This window comes from Thalassophryne amazonica, chromosome 20 (assembly GCF_902500255.1).
Source record: "Thalassophryne amazonica chromosome 20, fThaAma1.1, whole genome shotgun sequence".
NCBI lineage: Eukaryota > Metazoa > Chordata > Actinopteri > Batrachoidiformes > Batrachoididae > Thalassophryne > Thalassophryne amazonica.
The window spans coordinates 51,783,054-51,803,341 of record NC_047122.1 but is presented as its reverse complement, the minus strand read 5'-3'; the positions used below and the strand labels follow the sequence as shown (position 1 = coordinate 51,803,341).

Sequence of the window (20,288 nt, the reverse complement as noted above, 5' to 3'; positions counted from 1 at the left end):
CAAACCTTTATTTTGAAGCCTTTATTTTGACTGACATTGTAACATTCATGCTTCCCAGATGGCATGGCTCACTGAAGTTACTGGTAGCAAAGTTAAACAACATCAGATAGTTCACGTTGCTCACACCATTTCACAATAAAATGTTTAATTCTAGCATCCCAGCAAATACTTTTACTGGCTGAAATTAACTTGACAACACTGAGGAGACGTTCGCGAAAATCCGTTTTTCGCTAACACCAACAAATTTCCCACTATTTGTACAGCGTTTCAGTAAGTATATAAGTTGAATAAAATCTTATATTTGTTGTGGGTTCAAGTTTAAATAAACTGTGTTCAGGAGGTGGAGTACTGTATACTGACTACTGAGTACTTTTGTCTGAGTCTCTTCCAATAACCTGTTTAATAGGAATCCTTTTATTTTCATATAATTAGTAATAAAACTGATTTTTAAAACAATATAAAATACTATATTTAAATAATATAATATAATATGATATATTATTATATGGCTGTCGGATATTTTCCCATATCCAGACCGGTTTCTATAACAAACGGCCAGCAACGTGCATTTTCGTTACAAATCAGGAAGGTACAAACACGATTAGAAAATCCAAGTGGGACATGAACGTACTCTATAAATATTTATACAGCACTGGAAAAAAAACTGCAGATTCAAAGCTTACGGGCTAATCACTGGACCATCTGTTAGCAAGTTCTTCATGGAGTTGAAGAAAGCGAACGAGCACCGTCAGCAGCATATCAGGGTGATAAGTGTAAGTTTGCATGTTTATATAATAGCCATATAATAAACAAATTGCTTCGTCTGTATGGGGATATCAGACATCTGTGTTTTTCGTACGGACCTCGCTGGAACTCGGTCCGTACCTGATATTTCCCCATACAGACCTCACACTCGGTTAATAATCCTTTACTATAACATATCAATCAAAACATAGACCCGAATGACATAAAAAAATGCTTATTATCAACTCAATAATTTAATATGAATTTTTTGGGAGATTTATTTTCAAAACCTTTATTTTGAAGAAGTTTTTTTTTTTGGGGGGGGGGGGGGGGTCTAGTGGTTAAGCGTTGAGCTTAAGACCAGAGGATCCCTGGTTCAAATCCCAGACTGACTGGAAAATCACTAAAGGCCTTTGGGCAAGGTCCTTAATCTCCTAGTTACTCCCGATGTGTAGTGAGCGTTTTGTATGGCAGCACCCTGACATCGGGGTGAATGTGAGGCATTGTTGTAAAGCGCTTTGAGCGTCTGATGCAGATGGAAAAGAGCTATATAAATGCAGTCCATTTACCATTTTTTGGGACCTGTCAGGGCTGGTGGTGGGCTGAAACCGGAAGCAGTAGGAGACCAATGCAGACTCACAGGCATGGTTGGTTTAGTTAAATAATAGGCTTTATCTTGAAACCAGGCATTGGGTTCGGTACACAGGTAGTCAGACATGGAAGCAGATGTATCAGACATGGTACAGGCTGGGACGTGGTCCACAAACCAGGCAGGGTTCATTCACACAGCGTCGAGGTATATAGCAGGCAAAACAAAGGCAGAGTCAAAATACAGGCAGAGTTCAGGATACGGCAAGGCGGAGGTCGGCGCAACAAAGCAAGGTCAAAACACACACGAACAAACTGGACAAGAAGGAGAGGCTAGAAAGTGAACAAAGTCAACAATTGGGCAGAGAGCGGTGGAACTGTGAGGGTTTTAAAGAGGAGCAAACTAATCAGGTTGATGTGAAGCAGGTGTGTGGAAGGTTCTGGAAAGAGGTGTGGTTAAGTGAAGAAAGAAGAGAGAAAAAAGGCAAGAGCGTGCAGAAGGGCAGAACAAAAGTGGTGCAAAGCAAGATAAGTAGGTGACAGAAGAACTAACAGAATAACGTGATGTGTTCTAGACAAACAATAATGCGTGAGCAAAACAAAAAGGGGCAGAACTAAGAAATACTGTGACTAGTCTAAAGAGGGCAAAGAGACAAATGACTAACTAGAAAATAAATGATAAGCAAACAAAACCAGAGGTTATAGAAAAGCACAATAAATAACAAACAGAACTTAATCTGATAAGAAACACTACAAGATAAATAACCAAAACCTGAGACTAAAGCATAAAACAATAAATGTGATAAACAGAACAAAACTAAGACTAAAACAACTAAAGGGACCAAGAGTGAAAGCAAAACAATAAGCAATAAAGTAAAACTATAAATGTGGTAAGTAAATGATACACAGAGAGTAAATCAAACAAAACCAATTACAACCGAAGCATGACCATGAAAACTGGACGTGACTAAACACAGAAGGCTCAGAGCATAGAAGATGAACAGGGTCAAGAACAATACCAGCAGGGCCTAAAGGGCCAGATCATGACAGGACCACCTCCAACACAAACACACACACTAATAATGTCTGAATCCTTGCACTATTCTTCTTCAAGCTTCAACACTTAATTCAATAACTAATATTGTGTTTTATTTGAATTTAAGAAAGCATGGAATTAGTTTGTGGTTATCTAAAAAAAAAAAAAACACACACTCAGGAACGTTACCTTACTCTATCGCCAACGCCTACCAAGTTAGGTAGTTAATGCTAATAACCTTGAAGTGTGAAGTTAATCATCAAATGACAGCAACCAGATGTATTAACTAATATCTTTCTTTGTTCAACATCATTTTAATTTGATATGCCAACACCAATCTGAATCCTGTTCTTTATTATTTTGCAGTGCAAGTGATATTTCCCACCTCGCTAGGGGGGAAGGAGCCTGAGCTTGTGCGGGAGGTTGAGAGATACCGACTAGAGATAGTCGGGCTCACCTCCACGCACAGCTTGGGCTCTGGTACCCAACTCCTGGAGAGGGGCTGGACGCTTCATTTTTCTGGCGTCGCCCACGGGGAGAGGCGGAGAGCTGGGGTTACATTGCTTATTGCTCCCCAGCTCAGTCGCCAAGTGTTGGAGTTCACTCCGGTGAACGAGAGGGTCGCGTCCCTACGCCTTCGGGTCGGGGACAGGTCTCTCACCATTGTCTCGGCCTACGGGCCGAGCAGCAGTGCAGAGTACCCGACCTTCCTGGACTCCCTGGGAGGGGTACTAGATAGTGCTCCGACTGGGGACTCCATTGTTCTCCTGGAGGATTTCAACGCCCACGTGGGCGGCGACAGTGAGACCTGGAGAGGGGTGATCGGGAGCACGGCCTCCCCGATCTGAACCCGAGTGGTGTTCAGTTGTTGGACTTCTGTGCTAGTCACAGTTTGTCCATCACGAACACCATGTTCGAGCACAAGGGTGTCCATAAGTGCACGTGGCACCAGGACACCCTGAGCCGGAGGTCGATGATCGACTTTGTAGTCGTATCATCTGACCTTCGGCCACGTGTCTCGGACACTTGAGTGAAGAGAGGGGCAGAGCTGTCGACTGATCACCACCTGGTGGTGAGTTGGATCCGCTGGGAGGGTAGGAAGCCGGTCAGACCTGGCAGGCCCAAACGTATTGTGAGGGTCTGCTGGGAACGACTGGCGGAACTCTCTGTCAGAGAGGTCTTCAACTCCCACCTCCGGGAGAGCTTCTCCCAGATCACGGGGGAGGTTGGAGACATGGAGTCCGAGTGGACCATGTTCTCCACCTCCATTGTCGATGTGGCTGCTCGTAGCTGTGGTCGCAAGGTCTCTTGTGCCTGTCGCGGCGGCAATCCCCAAACCCGGTGGTGGACACCGGAAGTAAGGGATGCCGTCAAGCTGAAGAAGGAGTCCTACTTATCTTTGTTGGTAGGTGGGACCCCAGAGGCAGCTGACAGGTACCGGCAGGCCAAGCATGCCACAGCCCGTGCGGTCGCAGAGGCAAAAACTCAGGTCTGGGAGGAGTTCGGGGAGGCTATGGAGGAGGACTATCGGTCGGCCTCGAAGAGATTCTGTCAAACCGTCCGATGCCTCAGGAGGCGGAAGCAGCTCTCCACCAGCACTGTTTACGGTGCAGGTGAGGAGCTGCTGACCCTGACTGGGGATGTTGTTGGGCGGTGGAAGGAGTACTTCGAGGATCTGCTCAATCCCATCGTCACGTCTTCCGAAGAGGAAGCAGAGACTAGGGACTCAGAGGCAGACTCATCCATTACCCAGGCCGAAGTCACCGAGGTGGTTAGAAAGCTCCTCAGTGGCAAGGCTCCTGGGGTGGATGAAATCCGTCCTGAGTACCTTAAGTCTCTGGATGTTGTGGGGCTGTCTTGGCTGACACGCCTCTGCAACATCGCGTGGTGATCAGGGACAGTGCCTCTGGATTGGCAGCCCGGGGTGGTGGTCCCTCTCTTTAAGAAGGGGGACCGGAGGGTGTGTTCCAACTATAGGGGGATCACACTCCTCAGCCTCCCCGGTAAGGTCTATTCCAGAGTACTGGAGAGGAGAGTTCGACCGATGGTCGAACCTCGGATTCAGGAGGAGCAGTGTGGTTTTCATCCTGGTCGCGGCACACTGGACCAGCTCTACACGCTCCATCGGGTGCTCGAGGGTTCATGGGAGTCTGCCCAACCAGTCCACATGTGTTTTGTGGATCTGGAGAAGGCGTTCAACCGTGTCCCTCGGGACACCCTGTGGGGAGTGCTCCGGGAGTACGGGGTCCGGGGTCCTTTGTTAAGGGCTATCCGGTCCCTGTACGACCGCAGCAGGAGCTTGGTTCGCATTGCCGGTAGTAAGCCAAACCTGTTTCCAGTGCACGTTGGCCTCCAACAGGGCTGCCCTTTGTCACCGGTTCTGTTCATTATTTTTATGGACAGAATTTCTAGGTGCAGCCAGGGTGTAGAGGGGTCTGGTTTGGGAACCACAGAATCTCATCTCTGCTGTTTTGCGGACAATGTGGTTCTGTTGGCTTCATCAAATCAGGACCTTCAGCGTGCACTGGGGCGGTTTGCAGCCGAGTGTGAAGCGTCGGGATGAAAATCAGCACTCCAAATCCGAGGCCATGGTTCTTGACCGGAAAAAGGTGCTTTGCCCTCTTCAAGTCGGTGGAGTGTCCTTGCCTCAAGTGGAGGAGTTTAAGTATCTCGGGGTCTTGTTCACGAGTGAGGGACGGATGGAGCGCGAGATCGATAGACGGATCGGTTGCAGCATCTGCAGTGATGCGGTCGCTGTATCGGACCGTCGTGGTGAAGAAGAGCTGAGTAGGGGGGCAAAGCTCTCGTTACCGATCGATCTACGTTCCGATCCTCACCTATGGTCATGAGATTTGGTTCATGACCGAAAGAACGAGATCGCGAGTACAAGCGGCCGAGATGAGTTTCCTCCGCAGGGTGGCTGGGCGCGCCCTTAGAGATAGGGTGAGGAGCTCGGTCACTCGGGAGGAGCTCGGAGTCGAGCCGCTGCTCCTCCACATCGAAAGGAGTCAGTTTGAGGTGGCTCGGGCATCTTTTCCGGATGCCCCCTGGACGCCTCACTGGAGAGGTGTTCCAGGCACGTCCCACTGGGAGGAGGCCCCGGGGAAGACCCAGGACACGCTGAAGGGACTACATCTCTCGGCTGGCTTGGGACACCTTGGGGTTCCCCAGAGGAGCTGGGGGAGGTGTGTGTGGATCGGGAGGTCTGGGCGGCTTTGCTTGAGCTGCTGCCCCTGCGACCCGACTCTGGATAAAGCGGAAGAAAATGGATGGATGGATGGAAGTGATATTTGCCCCCCATAAAAAAAAAAAAAAAAAAACTTACTACGGGCACTGCACCAGTCAAACTGAAAAACATTTAGAGAATGAGTTTGGTTATCATTTGCCATTTGAGCAAATAAATCCCAGAACAGAAATACTAATTAGAAACATATACAGTTATATAATCATCCAAGAAGATCTATCACCCTGTTACTGAATTAAGAGCACAAAATATAATATCGGCTCAAGATTGCCTTCTGTGTCGAAGCAGTGCTCTTTCTGATGCACATACATATTTTTAATAACAACCCCCACAGCGGAGAACAACTCCAGGAAAAATACAGCACTTAGCACCTTATCTCACTGCTCAAAATGAGCAAACTGAGGGCAATTACTGTGCAAATCAAAAGTTATTGCAAAATGTATTGACATCGACACCAGATGTGAAATTGCATCTAATCGGGAGCAAGAGAAACCCCTTTAGCAAAGCGCCGCCATGGCGTTCACACCATCAACACCATCACTGGGGGATGCTGGTTCATCCACAGACCGCACAGTGATTGCTGTGACAGATTTGTACCCAGCGCAAGTATTAGCTATGTGAAGATGTTGCATAAGCAACGTAAAAATAATCTTAAGGGGATAAGAGAAAGGTGCACAGACGGCGTGTACCGTAGGGCAAAGAAGATGGACTGGCTTCATGTTTATCATGAGAGAAGATGGTGTGAATCCCATTTCATACATACATTTATCAAAAAGAAACCAGTGGGTACACTTCTGATATGTTAGAAGTGTGATGCTTCCCTGCACCGTCAAATGCTCTGTTAGTGGTATTTAACATCAAGTAAGCATTGAGAGGTCAATGAAGGGCCTCCTGGGCCCCTACACAAGCCTGACTGGAAGAAAAGGAGCCGTACAAGACCATCTGTCGACTCTGTAGGGGGCCTGAATAGATTCAAGTCAAAAATGTCACTGCGTTCTATACAGCTGGGTTTAGGAGGTGAAGCCCAAGGGGCTGTTTTATGTGTGTGTGTGTGTGTGTGTGTGTGTGTGTGATGACTAGCCATGAAATAGTGAGGATTGCTGCGTGACCAGGTGGCTCAGCTTTAGTCAGATTACAGCTGCAAAAAACAATTATTTTTGTAGTTGTTCAATTATTTTTTTGATTAATCAATTAATCAATTTTTTTTATTAGTCTATTGATTATTTTTGATTACTTTGTATTTCTTTGGTTAATTTTGAAGTAAATCATAACTATAAATTCTATCAAAAACTTCCACTTTGCATTCAAATATTTTGTACTAAAAAGTTTTGAAAATTTGACATTTTTGGAATTTTTTTTAATAATTCCAAAATATAAAGGATCTAAAGTGCTAAAATTAAAAAGGCATCTATGGACAAATTATAGAAGAAAATGTTGCACACAGCTTTGTCTCTTCAGACAGGAAACAAATACGCTCGCACGCGCGCACACACACACACAACAACAGCAGCAGTCAAGAAGTTATATGTCATAAGAGGTATATTATCAAATACCGTAATGTACAACCCCAAATCATAAAGTTGGGATGGTATGGAAAATACAACCCCCCCCAACTTTGACTTCTATTTCATTGCAGACCGTATGAACATATTTCATGTTTGGTGTGATCAACTTTGTTTTATTTGTTAATATGTAAGTCAACAGGTGATGGTAATCATGACTTGGTACAAAAGCAGTATCCACAAAAAGGTGTCTCTAAGGTGGAAAGATGGGCAAAGGATCTCCAACAAATGCATGAAAAAAAAAATTAAAATGTATAAAAACAATGTTCTCCAAATACATATTGGAAGGGATTTGCATATTATTCCCTCTACAGTGCATAATATGTTCAAATGATTCAAGGAATCTGGAGTAATTTTAGTGTTTAAAGAGCAAGTGTGCAAGCCTATCTGTGATCAATCCCTCAGACAGCACTGCATCAAGAATCATCATTCATCAATAGCTGATATATCTACAAGGGCAAGGAATTACTTTGAGAAACCTTTGTCAAGCACTACAATATGTAGCTACCTGCACAAATGCTGCACGGCATGGTGGATTAGTGGTCAGTACTGTTGCCTCACAGTAAGAAGGGTATGGGATTGCTTCCCGCATGGGCCTTTCTGTGTGGTGTTTCCATGTTCTCCCTATGTTTGCATGGGTTACCTCCAGGTGCACTGGCTTCCTCTCACTTCCAAAGACATGCAGCTTAGGTGAACTGCTGGCTCTAAATTGGTCATAGGTGAGTGCGCGTGTGTGAATGAGTTTTGTCTGTCTATATGTGACTTTGTGACAGACTAGCATCCTGTCACACCCCTGCCTCACACCCTGAGACTATTGGGATAGGCTGTAGCCTCCCACGACCCGATCTTGGATAAGCGGTTGAAGATGAGTGTGTGTGTGTGTGTGTGTGTGTGTGTGTGCGTGCGTGCGTGCGTGTGTGTGTGTGTGTGTGTGTGTGTGTGTGTGTGTGTGTGAGTGCACATTCTACTTAAAACTTTTCTGTGGAAAAAAAGAAGCCTTGTGTTAGCCTTGTCTAGAAACAGCATCAACTTGTTTGGGCTTGGAAGCATCACCCAGCACATAGTGTAAATGTCTACAACCCCTGGCAAAAATTATGGAATCACCGGCCTCGGAGGATGTTCATTCAGTTGTTTAATTTTGTAGAAAAAAAGCAGATCACAGACATGACACAAAACTGAAGTCATTGCAAATGGCAACTTTCTGGCTTTAAGAAACACTATAAGAAATCAAGAAAAAAAAAATTGTGGCAGTCAGTAACGGTTACTTTTTTAGACCAAGCAGAGGGAAAAAAATATGGAATCACTCAATTCTGAGGAAAAAATTATGGAATCATGAAAAACAAAACAACGCTCCAACACATCACTAGTATTTTGTTGCACCACCTCTGGCTTTTATAACAGCTTGTAGTCTCTGAGGCATGGACTTAATGAGTGACAAACAGTACTATTCACCAATCTGGCTCCAACTTTCTGTGATTGCTGTTGCCAGATCAGCTTTGCAGGTTGGAGCCTTGTCATGGACCATTTTCTTCAACTTCCACCAAAGATTTTCAATTGGATAAGATCTGGACTATTTGCAGGCCATGACATTGACCCTATGTGTCTTTTTGCAAGGAATGTTTTCACAGTTTTTGCTCTATGACAAGATGCATTATCATCTTGAAAAATGATTTCATCATCCCCAAACATCCTTTCAATTGATGGGATAAGAAAAGTGTCCAAAATATCAACGTAAACTTGTGCATTTATTGATGATGTAATGACAGCCATCTCCCCAGTGCCTTTACCTGACATGCAGCCCCATATCATCAATGACTGTGGAAATTTACATATTCTCTTCAGGCAGTCATCTTTATAAATCTCATTGGAACGGCACCAAACAAAGGTTCCAGCATCATCACCTTGCCCAATGCAGATTTGAGATTCATCACTGAATATGACTTTCATCCAGTCATCCACAGTCCATGATTGCTTTTCCTTAGCCCATTGTAACCTTGTTTTTTCTGTTTAGGTGTTAATGATGGCTTTCGTTTAGCTTTTCTGTATGTAAATCCCATTTCCTTTAGGAGGTTTCTTACAGTTCGGTCACAGACGTTGACTCCAGTTTCCTCCCATTCGTTCCTCATTTGTTTTGTTGTGCATTTTCGATTTTTGAGACATATTGCTTTAAGTTTTCTGTCTTGACGCTTTGATGTCTTCCTTGGTCTACCAGTATGTTGCCTTTAACAACCTTCCCATGTTGTTTGTATTTGGTCCAGAGTTTAGACACAGCTGACTGTGAACAACCAACATCTTTTGCAACATTGCGTGATGATTTACCCTCTTTTAAGAGTTTGATAATCCTCTCCTTTGTTTTAATTGACATCTCTCGTGTTGGAGCCATGATTCATGTCAGTCCACTTGGTGCAACAGCTATCCAAGGTGTGATCACTCCTTTTTAGATGCAGACTAACGACCAGATCTGATTTGATGCAGGTGTTAGTTTTGAGGATGAAAATTTACAGGGTCATTCCATAATTTTTTCCTCAGAATTGAGTGAGTCCATATTTTTTTCCCTCTGCTTGGTCTGAAAAAGTAACCGTTACTGACTGACACAATTTTTTTTCTTGATTTCTTATAGTGTTTCTTAAAGCCAGAAAGATGTCATTTGAAATTACTTTAGTTTTGTGTCATGTCTGTGATCTGCTTTTTTTTTTTTTTTTTTTTTACAAAATTAAACAACTGAATGAACATCCTCTGAGGCCGGTGATTCCCAAATTTTTGCCAGGGGTTGCATTGTGGTCAGATGAATCAGTATTCCAGATCTTTTTTGGAAGAAATGGATAGAGTGTGTGTTGGACTAAATACAAAAAGGACAACTCAATCTCACGCCATTTCATGATGGCATCACAAAAAGTATATTAATCTATGGTTTGTCATGATGGAAGCATGAAATGTAGGTCTGTGGTGGTTATGGTTAGAAGAAGGAAGAGGGTTAGGTATGGTTAGGGTTAGGGTTAGGAACAGTAAAAAAAAAACTCCATCACGAAAATGTGACTCATTTCATGAGGGGAACAGGAAAAAAAAACATGAAACTGGGCTGGAAAAGGACCATCCAGACTGATCAGCAACAAGCCCAAAACCTAGGGTCTGCCATGGTACTGGATTCAGTGCTTTTGGCAAAGGTAAGATACAGTTTTGTATTGGTAGCATCAACACATCTGTGGTAGGGATTTTTATAAATTTTTCAACAAGACAATGCAAAACCACATTCTGTACACCCGAAAGGCATGGCTGTGGAAGGAGAGAGTACAGGTACTGGACTGGACTGCCTGCAGTCCTGATCTGTCCCTGATGTGTGGAGAATGTTTAAACTTAAAATGCAAGGACAACCCTGTAATGATGCGTAACATGTATGAAGAACTGGAAAAATAATAATAATGGTCCGACTGATCAAGATATTGCAATCTGATATTTAATTCACAAAATGGTAAACCATCTATGGTGCAAATTTGGTGAGAATCTGTGAAGTTGTTTTAACGTAATCCTTAAAAGCCTATAAAGTGAAATCCTGTGCCAGAATCCGGATCCGGATCACCTCAAAAATTGAATGGCGTTTTCCATGCCCCAATGTGTATCTGTGGTACAAATTTGGTGAGAATCCATAAATTTGTTTTTTTTTTTTTTACATAATCCTTCAAATCCTATAAAAAGTGAATTCTTTATCTAGAATCTATATCTGGATCCAGGTCACCTCCAAAATTTAATGGAGTCTTCCATTGTCTGATATCTATCTGTGGTTAAAATTATGTGAACATCCATGCAGTAGTTTTGACATTCTGCTAACAGATAGACAAATAAATAAACAATGATTTTATTATGTCGTAATAAAAGTCAAAAGTAAATGGAAAAAAAAAATCACTATTTTTTTCCCCATAATGTCACAACTTTTTTCGATTTTGGGGGTGGGTTTAGGTTATGAGTTAAGTTACAAAGCGATATTAGAAATTTAGCCACAAATACATTATAGATACTAAGGTGAAGCATCAAAATAAACTGACAAACAAAACAATCTGTCCATTTTCAGGTCCCAAAGAAACAATCCGTTTGTGTGCCTTTTGCTTTAAATGGAATGAATCTGCTGCTCAGGAATTTTAGATTCATTTCTGTGGGTGTGGCTGACTGTTCAGAGGGAATGTCTCATAGGGTAAGGAAGAGTCCATATAAGGATTTCCATCTCATATGTCACAGAAATCTAAAATCTGTCATTTCAGACTTAAATTTCGATTACAAGAACAAAGCTTGTAAATGTAGTCAATGAATAGTGAGTCTTTGGTAGTGTTTAGTGTAAAAATCAAGCCATATTAAAGTCTAGCAAGTTGAAATAAAACAATTTCAAACAAGATAACCCCTTTAAATGAAACTGTAAGACGACTTACAGCAGCTCCTAATGTATATGTATGACGTGAACGAGTCAGACACACATCAGATGGTCGTTAAAGTAGATAAACAACGAGTCTGGTTGAGGAATATGCGTTTATTCTTATTTTTTCATTATTATTATTTTGAGAGCAGCCTTTTTTTTCCTCCCTCAGCCAGATGTTCGTCCAATGAGACGAAGTGTGAAGGAAGGAGGAGGCGGAGGAAGGAATGCTGCAGGATGCTTTTTAACGCTGTTAAAGGCGACTAGGAAAAAAAAAAAAACTATTTTATTTATTCATGTGAGATTTACGAGGATCACATGAAGCATGTCCGCTGCAGGTGTTGCAGTATGGCTGGGCACCGGTATGTATCGATTAAAGTCCGAAAATGTTATTGAATTTTGACGCGACGGTGCTTGTGAGCAGGCTAGTTAGCGAGCTAGCATGCCAGTACTCATTTTTTCCAAGCAGAGGAGGAGGAGGAGGAAAAAACGACTTCGGGAGTGCCTTCAACATTTAAATTTAGCTCTGTCAAGTCGTGTGTAAGTCCTCATGTGGTTAGATAAACGCAACGTATTTTTTCGCCCTCAAGTGTGTTGTCGTGGATGCTTACCTTGCTAATTATATCTCGCAGTGTAAATATACTCATATTTACATGTGGAGGAATATGAGACAAAAACTAGTAGTACTACGTAGTTACATGTGAAAAGTGCAATGACATCCTAATATGACTTTTTTTCATAGACCGCAGAGATTTGCACTTGACATCATGAGTCACTAATAACAGTAATGATGATTGATTGCTGCGTTCCATTTAAGTGTAGGAGAAGGTCATCTTATAGAGGCAGCGTGCACAATACATCTGGAAAAGCTAAATGGAATACGGCGTTTGTTTATTGCCATTTTGACGCAAAAAGGGCTGATCACGCCTTCACTTTTGTAAAAATGATCACTTTTCAAGAGGAAGACCTTGTTACATTTCGGAGCCAGAAGAATCTGTATTATTATTATTATTATTACCTCCGCCAAGGTTGTTATGTTTTCAGTCGTGTCCGTTTGTTTGTTGGTTGGTTGGTTGGTTAGCAGGATTACTCAAAAAATTCTCAACGGATTTCAATGAAATTTTTACCAGGGGTGTATCTTGGCCTAACTTAGAAGTCATTAAATTTTGGTAATGATCCAGAACACGATCTGGGTCCAGTAATTTTTTTTAAGGATTCTTTATCATTGCATGATAGGGCCAATTTCAACATTTTTGCATGTAACTTCACGAAGACGGATCACAAAGGCTGAACAAAAATTAAGTTATGACACAACAGTAATTTAGCATGTTTCTCCTCATTGAATAAACTTGTTATTAGAAAATAAAAAAAAACGTGTAGTTCATGCAGTTTCTCTTTATAAATACATTTGCTGAAGAGGGTTTAACCCTCTGGGGCCGACACCGTCATATATGAGGTCTGTCAATAAAGTAACGGTCCTTTTTATTTTTTTCAAAAACTATATGGATTTCATTCATATGTTTTTATGTCAGACACGCTTGAACCCTTGTGCGCATGCGTGAGTTTTTCCACGCCTGTCGGTGACGTCATTCGCCTGTGAGCACTCCTTGTGGGAGGAGTCGTCCAGCCCCTCGTCAGAATTCCTTTGTCTGAGAAGTTGCTGAGAGACTGGCGCGTTGTTTGATCAAAATTTTTTCTAAACCTGTGAGACACATCGAAGTGGACACGGTTCGAAAAATTAAGCTGGTTTTCAGTGAAAATTTTAACGGCTGATGAGAGATTTTGAGGTGATTCTGTCGCTTTAAGGACTTCCCACGGTGCGAGACGTCGTGCAGCGCTCTCAGCCGCCGTCGTCAGCCTGTTCAAGCTGAAAACCTCCACATTTCAGGCTCTATTGATCCAGGACGTCGTGAGAGAACAGAGAAGTTTCAGAAGAAGTCGGTTTCAGCATTTTATCCGGATATTCCACTGTTAAAGGAGATTTTTTTAATGAAAGACGTGCGGACGGGTCCGCGCGTCGGGACGCAGCCGACGCGACGCTCCGCCACAGGAAAAAACACCTCTGTTGAAAGCCTTAAGGACAAGTTGGAACATGTCCTGCTGTTAAACAATTTCTCATATACTCACTCCACTGAAAGCCATCAAAAGCCGCCTGGATTTTACAAATGGTTATCAACACGGAGGTGTTTTCCTGTGCCGCCGCACCGCGTCGGCTGCGTCCCGACGCGCGGACCCGTCCGCATGGACCCGTCCGCATGGACCCGTCCGCACGTCTTTCATTAAAAAAATCTCCTTTAACAGTGGAATATCCGGATAAAATGCTGAAACCGACTTCTTCTGAAACTTCTCTGTTCTCTCACGACGTCCTGGATCAATAGAGCCTGAAATGTGGAGGTTTTCAGCTTGAACAGGCTGACGACGGCGGCTGAGAGCGCTGAGCGACGTCTCGCACCGTGGGAAGTCCTTAAAGCGACAGAATCACCTCAAAATCTCTCATCAGCCGTTAAAATTTTCACTGAAAACCAGCTTAATTTTTCGAACCGTGTCCACTTCGATGTGTCTCACAGGTTTAGAAAAAAATTTGATCAAACAACGCGCCAGTCTCTCAGCAACTTCTCAGACAAAGGAATTCCGACAAGGGGCTGGACGACTCCTCCCACAAGGAGTGCTCACAGGCGAATGACGTCACCGACAGGCGTGGAAAAACTCACGCATGCGCACAAGGGTTCAAGTGTGTCTGACGTAAAAACATATGAATGAAATCCATATAGTTTTTGAAAAAAATAAAAAGGACCGTTGCTTTATTGACAGACCTCGTACGACGGCTGAGACCAAGCTTTACTAAATTATAAATAACTTTTTAATGATATGAGATCGAAACTTACTTTTATTTTGCTGAAAAGTTAATGCCACGGACTTTCGAGCCACCGTCCACCATCTTTGTATTCCTCATAGAAGCTGTGTGATGACGTAAGCAATGTGAGTGTCCATTCGAAATTGGTTCACTGTCACATGGTTTTCCAAAATCCAATCGTAGGGCAGATTCACCTCACGTGACACACCAAAGATTGTTTTTAGGAGTGATGTGTTACTAGTTTATTATAGTTTGCTGTGTGTTTTGAATAAATGTGCGTGGAAAAAAAATTTCCGCTTTACTTTTTCCTTTCTTATTTCTGATTGTAAACCTTTATTACACTTATAAAACACAACTATAGCATATATATTTTGTAAGTACAGGTTGTCCTGAAAAAGAGACATAAAACTTGTGTGATGTAGGGAGAGCTGTTAACAGCAATAATAAAACATTTATGCCAGGCGAGTGAACTGTCCAAAAAATGCCCTTGGACCCCAGAGGGTTAACCACTGAATCTGAAACATGACAGTAGATGCGTGAAACGACATGGAATAAGTCTCTTTGCCAAAGGGTTTTCCATGTGACGTCAATGACCCTATGGCCTTGGCGGAGTGCTTCTAGTTATTGTTATTATTTTATTTTATTTTAAATAAAGTGAGATGTTGATTTTTGACATTTAGATGAAACTATAAGATACCTTCACCCAGTCTTCTTGAATCATTGTTTACTTATTAGTCCTGTGAACAGAAATAACTTTTTAGGTTTTTGGTGTTCATTCAGATTAGGGTTATCTGGATTATTCATCTTTTTGTCATAGGACGAATCATTCATTTTTTTTTTTTTTTTTTACACTACTAATGTAGCCCTTTTATTCCATTTTAGTGCATTTATCATTTTTTACTTTTTTTTTTTTTTACTATTTTTCTTCGTTTTGTTAACACTTTGTTTTTATTACTTAGGTAACAGTATTGTTAATTAGTATTATTTATTTTATCAATATTTTTAGTATCATTGTTATTTATCTTAAATAATGGCATTATTGTTACCTTATATGTTACTTTATGTTTTTTATTTTATATAATATGTCATAATTATTGATTTGGTACTGCCTTTGTTGAGTTGTTTTTTTTTTTATCTCTTGCCGGACCATAATGGAAACAAGCATTTTTTTCACTTTCTTGTGCTATCCATGTATTTTAATGGGTAATTATGTATGTATTTTGTGCATTATTTTCAAAATAAATTCAGTCAATCAATCAGTCTACTTATCAGCTACTGGAACTTCAACAGTGTCAATGTAGGGTACATCAAAATTTCAAATTTAGTAAATGATCTGACCTTATAATTCCTGTGAATAGCAATATTTTTCTGCATTGTTAAGTGATATGCATAAACCTGAGGGCTTGTAGTGTAAAATGCTTGACAAACCCAAAGGAGGCTTCATAGGACATAATATTTAATGTTATCACTTCTTTTTAATAATTTGGCTTTAAAAGCGTAAACCTGATCTCCACACACTTATGGATTTAAAAACAGGAAGAACGCATACTTTAGTATTAAGTCACACTGATACCCGGCTTTGCCTAGGGCAAGAATAAATAAGCCAATGATTAATAAGTGGATATTAAATATTTCAGTGGCTAATTTTGTAGACTCTAGGGAAAAACAAGATCTGAGTTTTTACGTCACTGCAGCGTACATGAAAATTACATGGATTTTCCACTCACGAGCAGCCAACATAAGTGTTTATTTATAGCCTGAGTCCAGCGGTGCGCTTAATATTTTTTTAACAACCTGTAATTACAGACTTATAAGCGTTCCAACCAACCATGCAGCAAACGTCTGCCTTATACAGATAGAAGAAGATAGATCAGGATACTGATGTGTATTGTGGGTTGTTACATTGTTTGACTTATTGAGAGTAGGCATGTTATTGAAATTAAGATATATTTCTTGACATCATTTTTCCTGATGCATCCAATTCATGGTGAAAGAACCCCAGTAATTTTGGAATAAATCATGATCTACGTGTGGATTCTGGGTTATTAATTTATTTGACAGAGGTAGATGGGCCATTTTGTTGTTTTTGGTATTTAGATCAAATTATAAAGATTTTCAACCAATCTCCACAAATCCTGGTGGATTTACAAATCCTATTAACAGGAAGACCCCATTGAATTTGGGTGTTGATTGGGATCCAAATGTAGATTCTGGTTTATTCATCTCTTTGCTACAGTGAGATGTGGCATTTTATTAATTTTTAACAAAAGTATTGACCTGATCCTCATACAATGTTATGGACTTGTATAAAGACGAAGAACCCATAAAAAAAATTATAGTAGTTATCAGGCTCAAGATGTGGATTATGGATCATTATTTCTTTGACATAGGGAGACAAGGTATGTTTTTGACATTTTGTTGAATTTCCTAAAATTGTGTTCCCCATCTCCACAAAATGTGGTGAAATTATTTGATTAGTTTTGTAGAGAGAAAGAATCCAATAATTTTACTATTAGTAGCGGGGTGATATTGATTAATTTCTTTTACATTAAATAAACTTTAGTTTCTCAAAACATTTGAACGTATAAATGTTAGTAAGCATAAAAACCTATTTAATGTTGGTGTGAACATTTATATGTAGATTTTTAAGTTTTCTTGGATACATTTTTAATCTTTGTTTTACATAATTTAATTTTAATTTAATCTTTATTTAACCAGGTTGAAATCAAGATCACTTTTGCAAGGGAGACCTGGGCAATTATAAAGTTTACAATTTACCTAACCGACATGTCTTTAAATGTGGGAGGAAACCGGAGCTCCCAGAGGAATCCCAAGCAAACACGGGGAGAACATGCAAACTCCACACAGAAAGGCCACAGGTGGGAATTGATCCCATGACCTTATTGTTGTGAGGCAACAGTGCTAACCACTAATCCACAATGCTGCCATGGCAAAATTTGTTTTCCCCAACATTTCCATCAATTTCTTAAAAAGTTTCCAGCCAGCGTATCTCCACTGAACTTGGTGAAATTATCAAGTTCATCGAGTAGAAGATCTCATGACATTTTTTGGTGTTGATCTGGACTGGGAAGAATCCAAGTCTGTTTGTAGTGAAATATACATTTGGACAGAAGTAATGTTAATTAATTTGCAGTTTTGTAAATATTATGGCTACAAACAGGCAATAACATTGTTAACACAGATGCCGAATTCCAAATTAATTTGGCTTTGGTCCTTGTGGTGATGAATTGCCTTTCATGATATAACAACAGTCTTGTCTCAGCTGCTCATCACGGGTGCAGCCACCGTTGGTGTTGATGCAGATTAAATGAGTCGCTGGCGAAAATCAAATCAAATCAATTTTATTTATATAGCGCCAAATCACAACAAACAGTCGCCCAAAGGCGCTTTATATTGTAAGGCAAAAGCCATGCAATAATTACAGAAAAACCCCAACGGTCAAAACGACCCTGTATGAGCAAGCACTTGGTGACAGTGGGAAGGAAAACTCCCTTTTAACAGGAAGAAACCTCCAGCAGAACCAGGCTCAGGGAGGGGCAGTCTTCTGCTGGGACTGGTTGTGGCTGAGGGGAGAGAATCAGGAAAAAGACATGCTGTGGAAGAGAGCAGAGATCAATCACTAATGATTAAATGCAGAGAGGTGCATACAGAGCAAAAACAGGTGAATAAAAAGAAACACTGGGTGCATGATGGGAACCCCCCAGCAGTCTAAGTCTATAGCAGCATAACTAAGGGATGGTTCAGGGTCACCTGATCCAGCTCTAACTATAAGCTTTTTCAAAAAGGAAAGATTTAAGCCTAATCTTAAAAGTAGAGAAGTTGTCTGTCTCCCTGATCCGAATTGGGAGCTGGTTCCACAGGAGAGGAGCCTGAAAGCTGAAGGCTCTGCCTCGCATTCTACTCTTAAAAACCCTAGGAACTACAAGTAAGCCTGCAGTCTGAGAGCGAAGCACTCTATTGGGGTGATATGGTACTATGAGGTCCCTAAGATGAGATGGGACCTGATTATTCAAAACCTTATAAGTAAGAAGAAGAATTTTAAATTCTATTCTGGAATTAACAGGGAGCCAATGAAGAGAAGCCAATATGGGTGAAATATGCTCTCAAAGCTTTTACTTTGATGTGTTCTATTCACTGATCCAGTAGTTTGCATTGTGCATGGCTGTTGTGCCAAACGCACCACTTTGCATGAGAGAAACAGCCACATGGAGCGAGCTATGGGTCTGAAGCAGAGAACAGCCTTGTACAGAGATGGTGAGTGGCCAGTGTGCAGTGGTGCGCTTCTTGTCTTATCCCGCTGTCCCCTCCCCGCCGTCCTAACACAGTGACACGCTCAACTGGTTTCCCATTAATAGCGGCATTGTAATGTTTTTACTGGGTCGTGGTGCTACAGACCTGGCCTAGTTTTACTCTGACATTAACTTAGTCCATTTAAGTCTCCTCTAAATTCATTCAAGTCAAATTAATCTTATATCTGGTCAAGAAAAAAATGCGTTTAACATCTGACGCTGCAGATAACTGCTTCTCATGTAGCGTTTTAGGCAAGTTAACTCACCTTCGTAGAAGCCTAACTTAGTCGCTTGCTGCCTGGCGGCGTCTAAAGATCATCTGCTTGTTGTGACACCAAGTGCTTTCACTTCCACATCTGTATTTAGCAGAAGAGGCTCAAAGTCACTGGATGACCTCCACAGCTTAGATTCAGTCATTTTCCTTGTTGCGGCTGCGTCCTCAGTGCTAAGCAAAGAAGCACAAGCATTCCTCCTGACACGAAAGACATGCAGACACGTCGCTGATTCAACAGAAATAAAGGGCATCCCGCGGGTGTCTTTGCTTCGTCTGGCTCAGGCCATTAGAGGCACTGAGCAGTGTGTTTTGTGTTTTTGCCAATGGCAGTTTTAACTAAAGCGTTCCTCCTGAGACTTCAGCCAGTTCAAGGTCAGCCCACAAAAGCATAAAATCTAGTTAGTCATTCAGACCAGTTGGCAGATCTTTTAGTGTCATGCTATGAAGTTTATGCATGTCTCATGTCATGCATGTGTCATGTCTCATGTCATGCATGCATGTCATGCAAATTAAACAAAATATCTGACTGCTGCAGTATCACGGATAATCTTTGCAGGAAAGCACTTCTTTGTCCGTTTATCCTCCAGCTTAGTCTGGATGGTTTAGTATTAACCTTTAATTGGTGATGTATTATGCACTGTAGGAGCGCTGCAGTTTGTCATCTCGAGAAGACCTGGCAAAAAATCAGGTCGGCACAAATAAGCAGATCTGATTCTGTTGGCAGAGCCCTACTCTGGCATCGCCACTGATCTTTACTTAACTCTATAAGTGGTCATGATGAGGCACAGTAGACTTGCCAGTAGTGTACTTTAGATCTGTGTGTTGTTTTGCAAAGGCTTTAGCGTTGATAGGCTATAAAATACATTTCAACTCCCGGAAGTCATTTTTGTAGTCCACATCAGGTGACACCAGGCCATCTGGTCTTGCTTTTGTGTCAGCTGTAGACAAGACACAGATTTTTAACTGGAGTTGGCAGTGAACGCGCCATCAGTGTGGTGTAACTGAGTGAGGGGGGTATTCTTGGTTTTGGAATAACCTGGATCTTGGATGTCATGTTACAGCATAAAGAGAGGATGGATTAGTCATGATCTGATGTTCACCACGGTCTGTACTTGAAATGGGCAAGTGGCTTAAAGGGAAATTAGTATTACCCGGTTCATAAAAGCACTTTGTATGTTAGATTCTAACATGTAATTTCCATGTAGGTGGCCCCATAGAAAAAGCGCCACCCAATGGCAAGAATATTTATGAAATATGTAAATCTCATAGAGTCA

The 20,288-nt window shown here is 41.5% G+C and overlaps 1 protein-coding gene across 4 annotated transcripts in view; it reads left to right on the top strand.

The window, feature by feature from the left end:
- The first annotated feature begins 11,637 nt into the window (after positions 1–11,637).
- Positions 11,638–20,288, top strand: part of sgce (sarcoglycan, epsilon) — a 29,466-nt gene continuing 20,815 nt past the window's right edge. For 2 of the 4 annotated variants that reach the window (XM_034161548.1, XM_034161549.1), the window contains exons 1-2: positions 11,639–11,938; positions 18,595–18,705. In XM_034161548.1, the coding sequence (XP_034017439.1) occupies positions 11,902–11,938; positions 18,595–18,705 (148 nt within the window). In that variant the 5' untranslated portion in view covers positions 11,639–11,901. Of the gene's footprint in view, positions 11,939–18,594; positions 18,706–20,288 lie in introns of all 4 variants that reach the window. The other 2 variants (XM_034161547.1, XM_034161550.1) reach the window with 2 other exon arrangements.